A 17,061-nucleotide genomic window follows, 5' to 3' on the forward strand; every position below is an offset into this window, starting at 1 on the left:
CCAAGCCTCTATTGGGCTGTGTATGCAATGATTTCCTACAGTATACTGCAGTGATCTAAGGTGTCTGTCTGTTTCATGAGTCTAGGTATCATAACTTAAGTATCTCACTCCTAGAAGGCAAGCAGTACATATTGTGAACTGATATGAATCAGATTGGCTAACCCGAAGGATTAGGGAAAAAAATGGATATTCCAGGCAGAAGAAATAATATATTTGAAGGTACGGAGATGAGAGAGGGCAATGTACATGACACAATGAGGCAAGAAACGGGCCATCTGCTGGGGAGGGGCCCCAGGGGTATCAGAAAGTTCGGGAGAGGAATTAGGATGGGTCTCAGCACTCAGGAAATGTATTGGAGCTGACTTGAGAGCTCGAGTAAGTCCGTTTGAAGGATTTTCAGCATGTAAGCGCTTACGTGATCAAATTCGTGTTGTTAAACAGATTTGTCTAACAGCTGGGTAAATGAAGGATTAGAAGAGCTCAGAGTCGAAGCAAAAAGACCATCAAGAAGCCATTTCAAAGTGGCAGTAGCAAGAAGACAGGGGAAGCTCACAAAGATGTGGGGGCCTTAAAAGGGAGCTATGGTTTTAGCCAGAAATCTTTAACCCACTGTTAGCTCCCAGCCCCCACCCCCATGCCACCTACCTCATGATCTCAACTTTGAAATCTCAGAGAGTGTTAAACAGAAAAGTCCAAATTACATCTGTTCCCCATGCCCACCAAGGAGAAGGAAACAGTGTCGTGCTGAAGAGGTGTGATGATCACCGAACTGAGACCAACACCCACTCTGGCATGTGATGGAGCAAAACAGTGAAGACCATTGCCACACCTTCCTAATTCCCCACCTGGCTCCTGCCTCTAAGGTTTGCTTGTGTGTTTACTTACAATCTCCCTGATAGTATACTGTGACATCTGAGAGCAGAGGCTTTTGATGCTGAAAACAGAGTCTTGTCTACATAGTAGGTACTTAATGAACATCTATAGAAAGGGGAAATGACCCAAGCATAGCCAGGTTTGCCCCCATCCTGAACCAGTGCTCTTTGCAGAGGTCCTTGGTTTGAAGGTTACCAAATGCACCATTCTATTTTCTACTTTGCACAATCACTCCAACAAAGATTAAATCTTACCAAGTAATAGCTTTCTAGTTCACATGGCTTCAGATAATAAAGAAAAAAATCATGGTGGCGTTACTTTAACCACGGGCCAGTTCACGCCTGCTGGGATCCAGAAAAAGAAAAGTTGGTGAGTATGCTGATAAATAAGACGCCCGTGTGCCATTGTGTGGGAACGTAAAATGATGTGGTTGCCATGGAAAGCAGTATGCAGGGAGGTTTTAGCGAAACAACTTAAAAATAGAATTGCCAGATGATCCAGCAACTCAACATCTGGGGACAGACCCAAGAGACCCTGAAAGCAGGACATCAAAACAGTGTTTTAGAGCGGTCTAATTCCCAGCAACTAAAATAGGCAAAGAACCTAAGTGGATAACCCAGGCTGGCCTTGACAGAAGAGCTTCCTGCTTCCACCCACCAAATAGTGGGACTTCATGTGTGCGCTAGCTTGCCTGGCTAGGGGAAATTCTAACACTATAACACAGCTGAACCTTGAAGGTATTGCACTAAGTTAAGTCACCAGACACAATGAGACAAATGCTATATTTTTTCATTTGTTTATTTACCCGCAAGAGTCGAACTCAACGCATCAGGAAGTGAAGTGAGAGGGGACTGTGGAGCTCTTGTTTACGGGATGGAGAGTCTCCATTTTGTAAGCTGCAGGGTCCTGGAGACTGTGTGTACAACAAATCTTTTTCGTGGTACTAAACTGAAATCTTTTCAATAGGTAAGACCATGTACTGTATGTTATAACTACTCACTCAGAAGTATGTATGTCTGTTACCTTATTTGATCCTGAACTGTTGTGAGAAAGTACATGTCTTTTTCGGCCTCAGCCAGCCTGTACTATTTATAAGAACAGGGCTCCTCGAGTTTACTAGGCTAGCCTTGAACTCCTAACCTTCATATTTCAGCCGCTTGAATAAGTCCTCGTTTATAGTAAAGAAAATAGATTTAGAATCATCAAAAGGTTTTCATAAGGCACCTGACTGGAGAAGGACTAAGCCAGGACTTCACCCTGAGGCTCCCTGATGCTACTCCCAGTACAGGCTTCTGCCACATCAGGAAAGAGGACATGGAGATGCTTTAGCTGATCTGTTGACTCAAGTATTAAGTCACTGGCAATTTGCAGAGAGAACTAAAGCATGCGCTGGGATGCAGGTATGTATGGGAGTAGGATGAGGAGAGCTCACCAACCAGCCTGCAGCCACCTGCCTTCCAATGCCTGTCAGCTTCCCTCCCTTCCCAGGAGCAGGTGTGAGTCAACTGTAAACATGGCGAAGAAAGGTCACCCAGCGTTCCCTCCGCTGGCAAAATCTAAAGTCACTGCCATGACAATGGCCTGTGTACGTGAAGTAAGAAAGGAGGAAAGAAAAAAAAAACTTGAAACGTGATCAGGAGAGAATAATGGCTCTTGGTGTTTGGAGTGGCTCCGTTAAATGCCCTCTTGCCTCCCATGCAGACAAAAGATGCCAGAATGCATTTACCAAAATAAATGAGCACTAATAGGAGAAGGTGGAACAGTAGGAAAAGTACCAAGCCTATCAGGCTGGACTAACAGCCAGTTCCCTATATAGTCCTGGACACTCCCGCATTGTCCCCCACACCTACCTTCTGCCCTAAGCCTGGGCTGCCATTACCAAAACCCCTTTTCATGTGCTGGATTTGAGTTGTGCTCCAAAGGGAACCACAAACAAAAAAAATATTGTGAACTTTGGTTTAATCACGGTCCTACTATGTATCCCCTCCATTGGACACTTTCTGTGTAGCAACGCAATCCTTCTAGCATATAATATTGTCTAATCTTATACAACTGCAAGAGAAGTTAAGACAGGACTGTGCGTAGAATTTGCCTGGATGAGAAAGGACAGAGTCAGATTTAGACGCGAGCCTTCTGAAGTTTGCTCTTACAACAGCCAAGTCACAAGGAGATGCAAAAGCATCAAGGGAGCAGGGAAGCTGCTGGCTCTCCTGGGCCTCCTAGAGGCAGTCTTGACGGAGAGTGAGCTGAAAATCAACAGGGAAGTGCAAAGAAATATTTGACAAATGGATGGGAGTGCACTTTGTGACTCAAGTAGGTCAGGGTAGAAGGTGGGGCAAGACTCCAGATCAACTGTAAAACCACCTCTTTGTAGAAGACTAGTCATGTTTCAATTGTTCCGTGCAGAGATAAAATTCCATTATCTTCTGAGCAAACAGAGACAATATAAGGTTCTAGGCCAAAGCAGATTTTAACTATTTTTCTCAAGAGAGAAGCCATCAAAAGGCTTATCAGCCAGATGTGGTGGCACACGCCTTTAATCCCAGCACTCAGGAGGCAGAGGCAGGCGGATTTCTGTGCAGGTCAGGCAGGGTTGCATATAGTGAGACCCTGTCTTACTAAAACACCAAAAAGGTTTATGTATCAATTGCTAGTGCTGTCTCTGATTGGTCCTTCTATGCCATGAGAACATCCAACATGGCCAGATTTAAGAGGGAGAAAATGGTTCCACCTATCCACATTGACAGCAGCAGCACTGGCTAGTATCGCTCACCTGGGGAACAGTTCTGTCACGTTGGCCATGGGAGACCTTTAACAAGTACAATGAAGTCAGCTGATCGTGCTGCGCATTTCCCCAGGGTAACCAGACACTTCTGTTCCTCTTTGTTCTTTAGGAAGGACTAAGCAACTTCAAGGAACTTCGAGCCAAATTTCAAAAGTTTGATGCCCCAACTCTTCCAGGACCTATTAAGTTACCAGCTGGTGTTTCTCGAAAGGAGGACAGGGGACACACACAGCCAACTCAGAGTCTGGCTAGCAGGAAGCGTCTCTCATCCCCCCATCATCAGCCCCTATCTTATTCTTCTGCCGAAGTGTCCTGGCCTCTTAAAAGCCAGAAAACAAAGTCGACCCAGAGAGGTGATATTCAGAAGAATTCAAGTTCCTCGGGACCTCCAGAAAAATCTGCTGTGTGTCCTGCAAGAAATTCCCAGAACGCTGCCGTGCCATTGGATGTGAGTAAATCAAGAGCAGAGACATCCAGCGAGGGCAAAGGAATGGGCATCAGCAGCTTCAGATATAAGCTTTGGAACTGGGAGCAATTTTCATCTCAGAAGAGTGAGTTGTCCCAAGCTCCTCCCCTTACCAACTGTGGGAATAAGAACTTACATCTTGAAGGACAGAAAACCACGGCACTTGCTCATAGAAAACCCGAAAAGGGCCCAGAGGCAACAGGAGTCCAGACCCTTCCTCCCCAGAGCCGTATGATGGTCCAGAGAAAATCACCCGGGGCCTCTGAACCCTCCCCTTTGCCACTTCCTCAGCACAACAGGAAAAGCACAGAAAGCTCTGGAGCTGAGGGGAGCCCCAGGAGCACCCCGTGCCAGCCTGTTTATGAATGCGAGCTTACCAGCCCGGTTCCAGGTAAGAAATCAAGTCCAAGTCCCCGTGGGACCCAAGACAAGACCATTGTGCCTTTCCCACCCCGAGCCTGCAGACTTGAGGTAGATACAGCCTTTGCAATGGAAATAGAGCATGGCTATGTTAGGCATATCGGTTAAACTGTAGTCTTGGGTTTTTTAGTTGGCATACCTGTTAAATTGTAGTCTCAGGCTTTGAACAGGTGTTTAATCCATAATTGCATGGTGGCACAGTTTGACTTGAATTTGGGCTTGAAACCCAGCTCTACCTACTACAAGCTGTGTGAACACAGGTGGTTTATTTTTTTTTTATTTTCTTTCTTTCTTTATTATGTACATAGTACTCTGCCTGCCTGTATCCCTGCAGGCCAGAAGAGGGCACCAGACCTCATTACAGATGGTTGTGAGCCACCACGTGGTTGCTGGGAATTGAACTCAGGACCTTTGGAAGAGCGGGCAATGCTCTTAACTGCTGAGCCATCTCTCCAGCCCAACAAGGGTGGTTTATAAACTTCTTAAAGCTTCGTATGTTCTAGCATGAGTCAAATTCATCACCAGCCTTCTCTGTGTAGAAAACGGCACAAAACTCATCATTTCAGGGTTAAAACCTAAGGGGGAAACTCCTATCTCCTGATCTTTCCATTCTTTGCTTTGAATTCATCAACTACCTCTGGCTCTACCCTAAAAGTATGTTCAGCATCCCTCAACTTCCATCTCTGCCCAGGGTCTAGTCTCTGCCATGCTTTTCTCTCACTGGACCACTATCTGCTGCTTTCCCTGCTCTCCCACTCCTGCCCCCTAGTGTTCTGTTCCAGGCCAGTCACCTGTTCCCTGTCTCCTGTGTTCCTGTGTCCGCCCCCCCCCCCCGCCACCTCAACCACCACAGACATGGTGAGCCGTGTCCACCCCCCCCACCGCCACCTCAACCACCACAGACATGGTGAGCCGTGTCCACCCCACCCCCACCACCACCTCAACCACCACAGACATGGTGAGCCGTGTCCACCCCCCCCACCGCCACCTCAACCACCACAGACATGGTGAGCCGTGTCCACCCCACCCCCACCACCACCTCAACCACCACAGACATGGTGAGCCGTGTCCACCCCCCCCACCGCCACCTCAACCACCACAGACATGGTGAGCCGTGTCCACCCCACCCCCACCACCACCTCAACCACCACAGACATGGTGAGCCGTGTCCACCCCCCCCCACCGCCACCTCAACCACCACAGACATGGTGAGCCGTGTCCACCCCACCCCCACCGCCACCTCAACCACCACAGACATGGTGAGCCGTGTCCACCCCACCCCCACCGCCACCTCAACCACCACAGACATGGTGAGCCGTGTCCACCCCACCCCCACCGCCACCTCAACCACCACAGACATGGTGAGCCGTGTCCACACCCCCCCACCGCCACCTCAACCACCACAGACATGGTGAGCCGTGTCCACCCCCCAACCACCGCCACCTCAACCAAAACAGACATGGTGAGCCGTGTCCACCCCACCCCCACCGCCACCTCAACCACCACAGACATGGTGAGCCGTGTCCACCCCACCCCCACCGCCACCTCAACCACCACAGACATGGTGAGCCGTGTCCACCCCACCCCCACCGCCACCTCAACCACCACAGACATGGTGAGCCGTGTCCACCCCACCCCCACCGCCACCTCAACCACCACAGACATGGTGAGCCGTGTCCACCCCCCCCCACCGCCACCTCAACCACCACAGACATGGTGAGCCGTGTCCACCCCCCAACCACCGCCACCTCAACCACCACAGACATGGTGAGCCGTGTCCACCCCACCCCCACCGCCACCTCAACCACCACAGACATGGTGAGCCGTGTCCACCCCACCCCCACCGCCACCTCAACCACCACAGACATGGTTAGCCGTGTCCACCCCACCCCCACCGCCACCTCAACCACCACAGACATGGTGAGCCGTGTCCACCCCACCCCCACCGCCACCTCAACCACCACAGACATGGTGAGCCGTGTCCACCCCACCCCCACCGCCACCTCAACCACCACAGACATGGTGAGCCGTGTCCACCCCACCCCCACCGCCACCTCAACCACCACAGACATGGTGAGCCGTGTCCACCCCCCCCCCCACCGCCACCTCAACCACCACAGACATGGTGAGCCGTGTCCACCCCCCAACCACCGCCACCTCAACCACCACAGACATGGTGAGCCGTGTCCACCCCACCCCCACCGCCACCTCAACCACCACAGACATGGTGAGCCGTGTCCACCCCACCCCCACCGCCACCTCAACCACCACAGACATGGTGAGCCGTGTCCACCCCACCCCCACCGCCACCTCAACCACCACAGACATGGTGAGCCGTGTCCACCCACCCCCACCGCCACCTCAACCACCACAGACATGGTGAGCCTCTAAGTTAGCATGAGGTCACATCACCCTGCTGCTCAAAATCTGCCCGACCTTCTAACAGTGCCTCACACAGCTTGGTGCTGGCCTGCTCCTCCATCCTCCTTGTCTCCTGATTCATTTACCATGCAGTCTTTAGACATAAGACGCCTGTTCTGTCCCAGGACTTGGCACAGATCTGCCCTGAAATTTCTTCTGCATGGTCCCTGCCCATGACCCCATCCTCTTTCGTAGTCTCTGTTGCAGTGACCCCTGCTCCGAGTGGACTCTTTAAATCATCTTCGTGGTTCCTGTTGCCCTTGGGTTTCTTGCAGTTCTGTGGTTTTCTCATGGCCCTTGCCTCTCCCCAGTAAGGTGTCACACACTTGTTTGCCTCTGTAAGGTGGTGTTTTCAGAGCATAAAATTTATCTCACCCACCGCCTTGTCACCCAAGAACAAGATCAAGTTAAGTCTTCAAAACATATTTATTTTGTGATTGATTGATTGATTGATTGATTGATTGATTGGATGGACGGATGAACTGACAGATGGCTTGATGTATGAGCGGATCACCCCCACACATCCTAAGGCTTCCCCTTGTCCTTAGGATAGAAACTAAAGTACTATACCCTTAATGACCTGGCATGTTAGTTTTTGTATCTCTGACTTCTCTTCCCCTAGCTCATCAGCCTACGGTCTCCACCCCAGGTAGCCCTCCAGGACTCCTTTCTTTGTTCATTCCTTCTGTATCATTAACCTCTGTTATTATGATGAGCATCCCTGAAGCCAGGACTCTGTTTGTTTCTGCCCTCAGTTCTCTCTCCAGCTCCTACAATAACGCCTGGAACACAGTAAATAAATAGGTGCTGATGACGATGGGAAGCTAGGTGGCTGGAAAGAAAGCTGTATAGGGAAAAGCAAAGGAGGGGAGGGTCGTCTCTCAGACGCAGCTAGTCGGGAGCGGTTAATGATAGCCATGCAGGTCAGCTTAGCCCAATGCTTGGGGGGGTGCATATCCAGCTAATAATTGATATGTCTTCTTGATTTTATTAAAACTAAAATTTCCAACATTTCAACAAACTTACCGTTATAGCCTAAGAAGGGAGTAATTTGGCCCTGAGCTTCTGGAGACGTGGCCTCTAAAGGAAGGGCAAGAAGGAAACTTGCCCCCCCTCATCTTAGCTTGTGGAGGACACGGACTTCCCAGAGGCACATGTGGAACACAGTCTGCTTGTTTAGCTTGGGCCTGTGTAGACAACTACCGCGTTGTGTGAACCAAGAATGAAGATCCCCTGATTATTAAAAACGTCGTGTCCTTTCTGTCAAGAGAAACGTGACCTATGATTTTTCATGTATAATCATGGGATTCCTGTTGGTGTCGTATTTATGAATACAGAAAGCAGAGATATACACTATGGGGGCAGTGTTGAAAATCCGAAGACACTGAGTTCATAGATCCTAAGAACCTTGAAGCCAGGGCCCTGGAAACTCAGGGATCAATTCCTAGTCTGCTTTCCAGTCCCGTGCTATTTGCTCAGCCTGTGCTTGACGAGTCTTTTCAGTGAACAGTCACGGTCCCTCCCATAAGCTAGGAAAGAGTCCCCGCAGAGGCTCCCGGCCATGGCACAGATGCAGTACCATTAGCAATACACCAGAGCGTGGAGATTAGAGAACGTTAGTTCGGGAAACTCAAGAGGACATTTTTAGGAATCCATCGCTGGAGTTCAGCCTTAAAAGAATGAGCAGACGTTGGTAAGAAAGGAGTCAGCGTCTCAAAGTCAGGAGGGGCAGACATAAAGTCTCGGATATGAGTGAGTCGCTGACGGCTTTTAAAGCCAGGGCTGGGGTCCCGAGAAGCCAGTGGTGTGAGTGGAAGATTGGGAAGTAGGACCGGGCCGTGTGCTGGGAAGAGAATCTGGAACTAGGAATCCCGGGTGTGCTGGAATAGCAGAGGGGCATTAAGTGGGCCGCCCTCAGGGTCAGCAAGGCAGCAATGTGAGCAGGGGCATGTCCGGGTCTGCGTGTTCTCACTGCCGGACGGAGACCAGTCAGGGGGCCAGCAAACAGGTCAGTTTTACCTAACAATGTAAATAACACCCTGCGTGTTTTCCTGTCCATACTCAGAAAAGACAGAGAGCAGGCTTCACCAGCTTCCCAAAACAAAGCCACTGCCTTCCATTGAGACCCTCGGCCCGCCTCCCCTGAAGCCTGCAAAACCCCCATTTGTGAACCTGCAGGCCTTCCACAGGACGACTGCTGTCTCCAAGACCCTGAAAGAAGGTAAGAAGATACACAGTTCCTACCCACACCAGCCAGAGTCTTAGCCCAGCGCCTGGACCACATGCCTCTTCCCTCTCCACCCCACTTCCGTATAGCAAGCTGGTCTTCCAAGGGGCTGAACATTTTTACTGCTGTCTGTGTGTGCAGCTGTGGCAGTTTGCCCGTGAAATGACACATGGGGGTAGGAATTGGTCCCTTATCACTCCCGAGCCAGCCCACTTCCCCCTGGGAGTACTGCATTGCATCACTGGGAACCTGCCCAAGAGGAAGAAAATGAAAAGTTCCCAAGTAAGGAAGTAATGAACCTTTATATGTGCTGCACAACCTGCGCTGTAAACAAACAGTCAGTGAAGGAGGAAGAAGAAGAAAGGATGGGTTAAAGTCAGTTTAAGTCTGACCCCACATATTTACTAAGGTCTCCTTGTGCCCTGTGCCCCGCATCCTCTATAGAATGTGACACATCCTCAGAAGCCATGTTCCTGTGTTCTTTTTGTCTCTCCCTCTGCCATTTAGGGGAATACCTCTGGTCCTTTCTGTTCCTCCCTCGACATCCTCCTCCTAATGTCTGAAACACCTTTTCTTGCTCCCCCACTGAACACGAGGGGAATGCACGCTTCAGGCGCTGTGCAGTGGGTGCCGCTGGGTGATGTTTGTTTTTGCTGTGGCCATCAGTACAGCAGATCACTGGTGGGGTAGCAGAGCTAATACAACGTTGGTTGTTCATTTGTCTGCTCTGAGCAACTTCACAGTTGAATCTCCCTAACTCACTGGCTCTGAAGCCAGCATCAGAATCACCCCAGAGACTTTAAAAACCTCATCCCCAGAGTTTCTCATCTGGTGGGAGCCTGGGCATTTGCCTTTTAAGTGTGTAGTGGCATGCTGGTCTGGGGACCCATACATGGAGAACCACACATTCACTACAGGTCACCTGCAGCCTTACCCTTTAAAGGAAAGTCCCCACTCAGGAACAGAGCTTTCCTAGGTGTGTGATGGTAATGTGGCCAGCTCCACATCAAGGAAGACTTAAGTGTGATTTAAAAAAAAAAACAACATTATTTTGTTTATTTTTTGAGACATGGTTTTTCTGTGTAGCCCTGGCTATCCTGGAACTCAACACGCGGACCAGGCTGGCCTCAAACCCAGAGACCTGCCTGCTTCTGCCTCCCACAGTGTCTTTTATAAACATTAAAGAACTATTGCCTCAAAAGAGAAGATAGCTGTCTAGAACAAAACACTTAAATCTATGATAATAAAAACAGGCTTTGTGGACCTCAGCTCCTTACCGATAGCCATTTCAGTTTGAGCCCGGTACTCACTGAGCCTCCTTTGTCTGTCATGTGAAGTGGGGGACTGTGGTGCCTCTAATCTTGGGGGATTGTTACAAGAAAGTATTTTGCTCATGCCTGGCACACAGCACATGCCCAGTAAATCTCAGTGTCATTTAGATCACATGTGGGGTAGTCTCTCTCCCAGGCCACGTAGTCAGAACAAGCAATGCAGAGGTTAAGCCTACACAGGGGGTCCTGTCCTTAAGGAAGCCAACATGTCCTTAAAGGGCACCACAGAGTGTAGGTATGTGTGGCTGTGCAGAGACAGACAGTCCTCTGGGTACCAGCGTGGGAGCATCATTTCCTTTAACCAGCCTGCCACCAACACCCCCTTTTCCTCTTGCTCTTGCAGTGACTGCGAAGGAGGGCCCCCTGCTTCCAGATAGGTGAGTACCTGTTCCTCTCCTCCACTGGAGGACACTCATGAGCCTTCTCAAGCACAGGCAAAAAGCCCAAAGCCAGCATGTGTATCCCCCAGAAAAGCTGCAGGAAGAACAGACTTAGAAAGCAAACCGCAAATCTTGGTTTTAAATAAAAGATTAAATAAGATGCATCTAACGGCGGCACCGATGCTAAGTTGCAAGTATCATCCTCTGAGGTGCTTGAGATTTCTTAATTGTCCAGGTGGGTTTAGTATATTATAACATTGGCCCTTCTTGGTTATAAATCAAATAAGAGGGTAAGGAATGCTCTGGGCAGCTATGGTGTTGGGAGTTGGAAACGGGTAAAAGATGCTAATTTTCTCATGCCCCCTCCTGAGAATGTTATTATGAAAGAATAGAGTCATTAATTCACTTAGCCAAATAATATCTCTTGAGCCTTTGAAGTGCCCGCCTTTGAGCCGCCTGGTTTTTGTAGGCTTGCTCTTTTGCATGCCTCTTGGGGGCTGCAAAGTTGCTGCTGCAGCCCTCACTTTATGGCCCTAGTTGCCTAGCTTCAGAAATGCCCCACTTGCTGAGGCACGATCAATTCCCTGGTGCCCAGACTGTTTTGACTAAGCCACCCCCTCATGGGGATGTTCTTGGCAAGGGCAGTATCAGGAGGAGAAGCGAGCTGACACACCAGCCTGTTCCAACTCTGCCTTCAGATGTTCATAGTCGTCAAGCATGGTATCTATAATAGAGGAACCACATGATTCAGAGTGGCCCCAGTGAGAGTGTGGCCATATTTCCTCAGGAGGGACCGGGAAGGCTTTAGGGAAGCATTTCTCTATGCAGATCCCTAATACCACGAGTCCTTGGGGACAGCGCATGTGTTATCGGACTGGTAGTAGTGCTGGCAGGAGTTGCTCACATGTCTGCAGCTCAGCTGGAAGCTGACTGACTGGGAATAGCCCTAGGACTGGATATGTAGACTTGGCACTGACCGTCATCACGAGACAGAAACGTTCTCCTCTCAGGGACAGCAGACAAGCCAGACAGTAGCATTAACACTCGCACATTCCCAGCCTTCCCTGGGTGACTCTCACTCACCATCCAGTGCTCAAAGTACCACACTGGCCGAGTCCAGAGTCAGACTGAGAGACACTGAGGACTTGTGTGCAAAAGGATAAGGATTGAAGGTAGGGCGGTAAGTAGGGCTGTTAATCCACTCAACCCATCAGTGAAGAGGGAACACTTGAGTCCAGCGTAGAGGAGGAATGTTTGCTCGGTGTACTTCTAGTGAAGAGATGCTATAGGAGGGGACAGGAGGTGTGTGACATAACCTGTCTTTGTGGACCAAGAAAGCTGAGTGGAATCAGAATGTGGACAGTATAGACATGGGCTGAAGAGCAGACAGGAGCCTTGTGATGTACCTTGTACACCCAGGGATTGTTGCAGGGCCCTGTGCTGCCAGAGTCTGGTTGTGCTGTGCTAGACATAATTCATGCACTCTAGAAACTCCTAGTAGAAGTCCATTTGAGAGCGCTGAGGGCAAGGTGGGTCAGTGAAGCTGCAGTTCTGTGAAAGAGATGATAATGTGGAAGGTTCTCGCAGTGGTTCACACTGGCCACTCAGTGATCATAGGCCCAGAGGGGCAGCTGAAGTGGCGGTGCCCTCTGTAGTGCTCGGAGCCAGCCTGGTCTCACGGCCGTCGTTCTGGAAATATCTCAGAATGAGTGTGACTATGCTGGGCATACTGGCACTAAATGAAGATTTCTCTGGCATTTTAACCACAGCAACAGCAAGTCATTTTACCCCAAGAGCTGTAAGGGGCCTTCGGGAGACAGTTTCCTGTGCGGCCCTATCTTCCTACAGGATTTATGAAGGCAATTGTGACGATTCTTCCCCATCACACTGGCTTCAGAACACAACTCCCATCTGAACTTTTTGTTCTATATGAATTATGATATAGGCACATAAGAATGAAAGGCAAAGGAGATAAAGAAGAACCACAGTACTCAAGTGCATTCATGGAAGACGAAGTAATTTGAGCTCTGTCCTACACAATAGGGGTAGGTAGGTCCACTTAGCCTCTTTCGTGCCGTTGTAAGTAACCCACACCTCTGACAGGTGGCTGGATGATGGATGGATGGATGATGGACGGATGGATGGATGGACAGATGGATGGATGGATGGATGGATGGATGGATGGATGGATGGATGGACGGACGGACGGACGGGCGGACGGACGGATGACATGATGAACAGTTGAGATAGAAATAAAATTAGGTACAATAGCACATGGCTGTAATCCAAACACTAAGAGGGCTGAGGCAGGAGAATTGACACAAGTTCGGGGACAGTCTAGGCTCATAGTGAGATCCTGTCTCAAAACGTAAAGGAACAAAAACTAAAAATAAATAAAACCAAGACGGGGAAAATATGTTTAATATAGATGGTAATAAAGAGGGATAAATAGAACAAAGTATCCTGTTGTGGAAAAATAATCGATACATTCAGATTATAAACTATATCCATTGTACCTGTGGGCTCCGATCTATAGATCCAAATAAACCTTAGATAAAAATTTGGAATAAATTCTATGTGCTAAGCATGTAAAAAAAAACCACTTTCTTGTCCTTATTCTCTTAGCACATGGTGTCACAGCTATTTACATGGGTAGGTACCACCCTGGCATGTTAATAAGCTAGAGGTGAGGTAAGTGTGTGGGAGTAGGTGTGTAGGTTCTACATACATACTAATCATTTTATAAAGTGTTATGGGCATTTGTAGCAGTGGTGTTTGCAAGGGATTCTGAAGTAATTCCCAGAGAGACTGAGGGGCAGGCGACTGTATATTAAAATCTTGCTAAGGAGTTTGGACTTTGCCTTGTCAACGACAGGACAGGTGTTAGCTTGAACATATAATTGTCATCATGCCCAGCAGCCTTAGATACAATTTCCATGGAAACTGGCGCTTGCTGGGAAAGAAAATCTTCCTTGTTCATGTACTGACCTTCAATACAGATATTAAATTTCGGCACAGATTTATCATAACTGGGAAAGATCCTGGCAGTTTTCTAATATAGCCAGGCCATGAGCATGATGAAGATAATAAAAGCGTGGGTTTTGAATTCCAGCTCTACCACTAAACATTTATAATAGTGAGCCTGCCTTAACCGCTGCAATCCTGTTTCTGGTCTTGTGCGACAGCGAAATAAGACAAGGACCGCCAAGTGTTCATTACAGAATCTGGCATCCGGAGAGCAGCTCACTGAGCTATCAGACAGCATCCCAAAGGATAGAATAATGTGAGGCCCCTGCTTCCCGAACCTCTACTGGTGCGGAACTCAGTGGCTGGAATACTCAGTACCTTTCTTTCTTTGTTGGATCGGATTTTAATTCATTTAACAAGTATTTCTCCAGTCCATTCTATATACTGATCAGTCTTTCAAAATAAATTGGGAGAAAAATTGACCTCCGTATCCCAAAGTTTCAGCCATTTGTCTCAGCTGAACATGATGCTTATGTACAACAGACAGGATTTTTAACCTTTCTTAGAACAGGACTTTAACCATAGAATATCACCTCTCTCTAAATCAGAACACTTGCCCTTGATCTTTGAAGATGAAGTGTTGATATTTTTGCTGTATTGATGGGGGAGTGTCACACATAATTATCTTTTTTTGATATTTATTTATTTATTAAGTATACAATATTTGTCTGCGTGTATTCCTGTAGGCCAGAAGAGGGCACCAGACCTCATTACAGATGGTTGTGAGCCACCATGTGGTTGCTGGGAATTGAACTCAGGACCTTTGGAAGAGCAGGCAGTGCTCTTAACCTCTGAGCCATCTCTCAGCCACATAATTATCTTGATAAGAGCTCAGTGTCATCAAAAGTGGCCATCGCTCATTTCTGTGCCTCTTCCTACCCTGTGTAAAAATATGAGAAGCTATGCTGTGCAACAGAACACGTACACTTCCGGAGTCAGAACACTAAGAAGACCAAGCCCCTCTTCCACACTGGAGAGGAGGAGGAGCAACATGTCCGCTTTGATGTTCACATCTGCAAATGGACATACGGTGCTATTTCCTTGGCTGTGCTGTGGGGACCAAACCGTGCATGGATAGCACCCAGGGAGTCTTAGCTGCTTCTTCATCACAAGGTCACCATCCTTGTTTGTAGGTGAACTATTAATGTCTCGTTAGCTCGCCACAGGGATCGAGCTCTTTAGCGAATGTTCCTTCTCATCGTTCTTTCATGCAAACCATGCTGGCTGGCATCCCTCTTGAATCAGCAGTCAGAGTCTGTGTGAACAAGGCAGGTTGGTCCCTGGGCAACGGTTAGCTTTAGGTCACTGTCAGTACTTAGCAGGGCTGGCCAAGGTTTTATTCATGAGCTATAAATATGGCTTTCTCCCATTAAAAAGTAGCAGAAGGTAATCCTGATGAGGAGTAGAGAAAATGCCCACATATGGGGCCTCTGAAGAGCCTGTAAGTGTATTCATAGGAGTCTACCACTGTCTCACTTAAATCTTTAGTACCGTGTGTGTGTGTTTGTGTTTGAGACAAGAGTCCCACTATCCAGTGCAAGCTAGCCTTGAATGCTTGAATGTAGAGGCCACTCTACCTCTACCACACAAGAGAACTTTTTAAAAATGATTTTAAGATTTATTTTGATTATTTCTAATTATGCATATGTGTGCTTTGGTATGTGGGTATGAGCCACTGTGTGCAGGTACCATCTGAAGCTAGGGGGGTCAGATCACCCTGGAGTTGGAGCCAGGTGCTGGGAACCAGACTTGGTCTTCTGGAAGGGCGGTATATGAAGGGAGCTTTTTTATGCTCTGTCTCACCAAAGTTTAAAATACTGGTATCAATTTATTTCCAGTCACTTGACTGGTCTCTTCCATACCTAGTATTTTGGAACAGGCTTCAGTATCAAGGCTCTGGCCTATGCCTAGCCCATGCAGAATAAAACACAAAGCTTTCGAGGGCTGGAAGCCATTTGACAGTGTCCAGGGCACTCTGCACTCAGACAGGGCAGGGAGGGGCACTTCCTATGGAAGTGAAAACAGGTACCTCACTTGGGGTGAGGAGATCAAAACCGTGATAGTAGCACTGAGAACAGTCAAATGCTTTCCCAGCCCTTATCAGAAACAGTCATAGAGAAAGCTGTTAGAGAGTACTAGCATAAAACTGGGAATTGAGGGGACCAAAGGAAGTTTAGAAGGACCAACAAAGGCCTCTTGTAGGTGATGACATTTGGCTTAACCCCTGAGTAAGAACCCTGTCCACTCACAGAAACACTCTCGGAGAGGACTCAGAGTCTCAAAGGAGACCCACCAGACAGGAGGTGATCGTGGCTATAGCCCAGTGAGCCCAATGAGCAAGGGAACGGTGCAGGAGAATGTCATGGGTCAGGGGATAAATTTTGGCATTTTTCCTAAACGTCCTAACAAGTCCAGGGAGAATTTAGAAGTATGGAGTAAGGTGACAGATTATTAGTGATAAAGATCACTATTAGTGTTATATAAATAATAAATTTGAGAGGAAATATGAACGCAGCTTGGAAAGTCATTAAAACAACAAAAGTAGCAACATTCATAGAGTCTGCTTCAAGTCTTCACTTCCGTGTCGATTCCTCTATTGGGAGACCATACCCCTTTTCATAGGGGAGAAAATCGAGTCACAGAGAGGTTAAGTAACCAGTCCTGGACGAGGGGATAGAAATGAGATTAAAGAAATCTAATCTGGAGAAACCCAGCAACTGTTGGCTCGAGTGTTGGGGGTGGGGTGAGGGCTGATGGGATTCTATGATGACTTCTAGTTATTCTGTTTCCTTCTTGATTGTTGTTAACAAAGATGAGGGGCGGCACATCACTCATGCTTAACACAAGACAAGAATGAGTTTTCTGGAAGCTGCTCGGACTGTTCCTACTTTGTAGCAAGAACGATACAGAGCATGTCAATGTGTCTTTGTCTTTGTGGCAGACCTCTCAAGGCCAGTTTTTAAACTACTTTGTTTCTTCCCTGAGAAGTTTTGCAGGGCAGGAAATCAAGATGAGGCACCCCATCTGAGTGACCAGCAGCAAAGGAAGCTCCTCTGGTTCTGCCCTGATATCTGGGGGTGCGGGGACCCCCGGAAACTCCAGTCCACTTGGTTGGAGTGCTTGGTGGGAGG

The 17,061-nt window shown here is 48.3% G+C and overlaps 1 protein-coding gene across 2 annotated transcripts in view; it reads left to right on the plus strand.

The window, feature by feature from the left end:
• Fyb2 (FYN binding protein 2) overlaps positions 1–17,061 on the plus strand; it is a 108,771-nt gene that overhangs the window by 32,712 nt on the left and 58,998 nt on the right. For both annotated transcript variants that reach the window (XM_075945988.1, XM_075945989.1), the window contains exons 2-4: positions 3,768–4,515; positions 9,031–9,186; positions 10,867–10,900. In XM_075945988.1, coding sequence (XP_075802103.1) covers positions 3,768–4,515; positions 9,031–9,186; positions 10,867–10,900 — 938 coding nt within the window. The remainder of the gene's footprint in view (positions 1–3,767; positions 4,516–9,030; positions 9,187–10,866; positions 10,901–17,061) is intronic.

This window comes from Microtus pennsylvanicus, chromosome 13, assembly GCF_037038515.1.
Source record: "Microtus pennsylvanicus isolate mMicPen1 chromosome 13, mMicPen1.hap1, whole genome shotgun sequence".
NCBI lineage: Eukaryota > Metazoa > Chordata > Mammalia > Rodentia > Cricetidae > Microtus > Microtus pennsylvanicus.